The sequence below is a fragment of the Nicotiana sylvestris genome, chromosome 12, assembly GCF_000393655.2.
Source record: "Nicotiana sylvestris chromosome 12, ASM39365v2, whole genome shotgun sequence".
Classification (NCBI taxonomy): Eukaryota; Viridiplantae; Streptophyta; class Magnoliopsida; order Solanales; family Solanaceae; genus Nicotiana; species Nicotiana sylvestris.
The window spans coordinates 61,910,113-61,911,851 of record NC_091068.1 but is presented as its reverse complement, the minus strand read 5'-3'; the positions used below and the strand labels follow the sequence as shown (position 1 = coordinate 61,911,851).

General features: G+C 38.1%; 1 protein-coding gene across 1 annotated transcript; it reads left to right on the top strand.

The window, feature by feature from the left end:
- The first annotated feature begins 550 nt into the window (after positions 1 to 550).
- On the top strand, positions 551 to 985 carry LOC104215383 (uncharacterized). Its single transcript, XM_009765172.1, has one exon. The coding sequence runs from the start codon at positions 551 to 553 to the stop codon at positions 983 to 985; it is 435 nt and encodes a 144-aa protein (XP_009763474.1).
- The last annotated feature ends 754 nt before the right edge of the window (positions 986 to 1,739 follow it).

The window sequence follows — 1,739 nt, the reverse complement described above, 5'->3', positions numbered from 1 at the left end:
TCAAAAATCAGCAGAGCCAGCAGTTTCAGCCTCAACAGCAAAATCAGTCTGGTTTAGAAGATCAAATGAAAGTTTTCATTGTAAAGACAGATGATAGGCTAGATGCTCATGGGGTATCAATTCAAAATCTAGAGAAGCATGTAGGACAAATAGAAACAATCTTATTTGAGAGAATCCCAGGTACTCTGCCTACTGATACTGAGAGAAATCCCAGAGAAACAGTGAATACTGTGAGCTTGAGAAGCGGGAAAGTGTTTAAAGAACCCACTCTAATCCAAAAAGAGGTTCTATTTGAAAAAGAAAGTGGGGAGCAGATAAAAATTGAAGATGATGAGAAGACTAAGAAAAAGAAAGGCAAGAAAGGAGCTAGATAAAAGAAGAAAGAGGAAACTTCAAGAAGGGAGGAATCTGATGATGTGAGCAAGCACATGCCTACTCTACCTTTCCCCCAAAATCTATATAGAGAAAATCTTGACAAGTAGTTTGAGAAATGTCTAGACATGCCGAGACTGGTTAATGTAAACTTCCATTCACTGATATTCTCTCACAAATGCTAGCTTATGCAAAGTTCATGAAGGATATCCTTACAAAAAAGAGAAAGATAGAAGAGACCAAGGCGGTCAAGCTCACAGAGCATTGTAGTGCAATCTTACAAAACAAACTCCCACAAAAGTGTGGAGACTCAGGGAGTTTTACTATACCTTGCTCTTCAGGCACTCTTAATTTTGATATGTCTTTATGTGATTCTAGTGCCTCAATTAACTTAATGCCATTGTCCATTTACAGGAAACTGGAGAAGGGGATCAGAGAGATAAGGTCGGTGCCAATATCTTTGGAGTTGGCTGACCAAACAACTATACCACCTGAGGGGATAGTAAAAGATGTTTTAGTGTGGGTGGATAAGTTTGTATTTCCTGTAGATTTCATAGTGGTGAATATGGAGGAGAACAAGGAGACCCCCCTCATCATAAGAAGACCATTTTAAGCAATGGGTAGAGCTATATCAGATATACATGATAGAAAACTCATGCTTAGTATGGGTAAGGAGATGGTGACCTTTGAGATGATTATAGCAACTGCAGTAAAAAAGGAGAGGCCAACTGCAAGTGCTGAGGGGAAGGTGAATGGCGTGAAAGAAAAGGCTCCAGTAATTGATAAAGACAAGAGTGGGGTGTACCCCAAAACGGCTGAGAAGGAGTTGTCTACATGGATGTATGCACTAGTTCGGGCACGTGGAATGGATCCCGAATTTGATCCATACCCCGACTAGATATTCATGGACTTATGCTTTTTAATTGTCGATCATGGGAACATGCCACAACTTAAAGTGTGGGGTGGGGGATATTTGTATGTTGTATGCATATTAGTCTTAGTTAGCTTGATTGTTTTTGCTTTTGTTAGTTTGAGTAGTAGAAAAAAATTGGAAAAAAATTAAAAATTTTAAAATTTTCGATTTTCTCCCGACGATGGATATCATTCGACGGGTTTCTTGAGGGACTAAATTGGAAAGGAAAATAAAAAAAGATTTTCTTTTGTAAGTAGTGTAAAAATTCCCCATTAGTTTTTCTTTGTGCCGCAGTTCTTTTCAATGGGTTTTATTTGAACCGGGTGTAGTTAGTTTTTATTTTGTAGGAGTAAAAGTAGGAAAACTTGTGCTATGATTTGAACTGTAGTAATATCTCTTGACTTGTTTTATACTGAGTGCTTTAGTTGTAACGTTTAGGATCAGTTTTTGACTC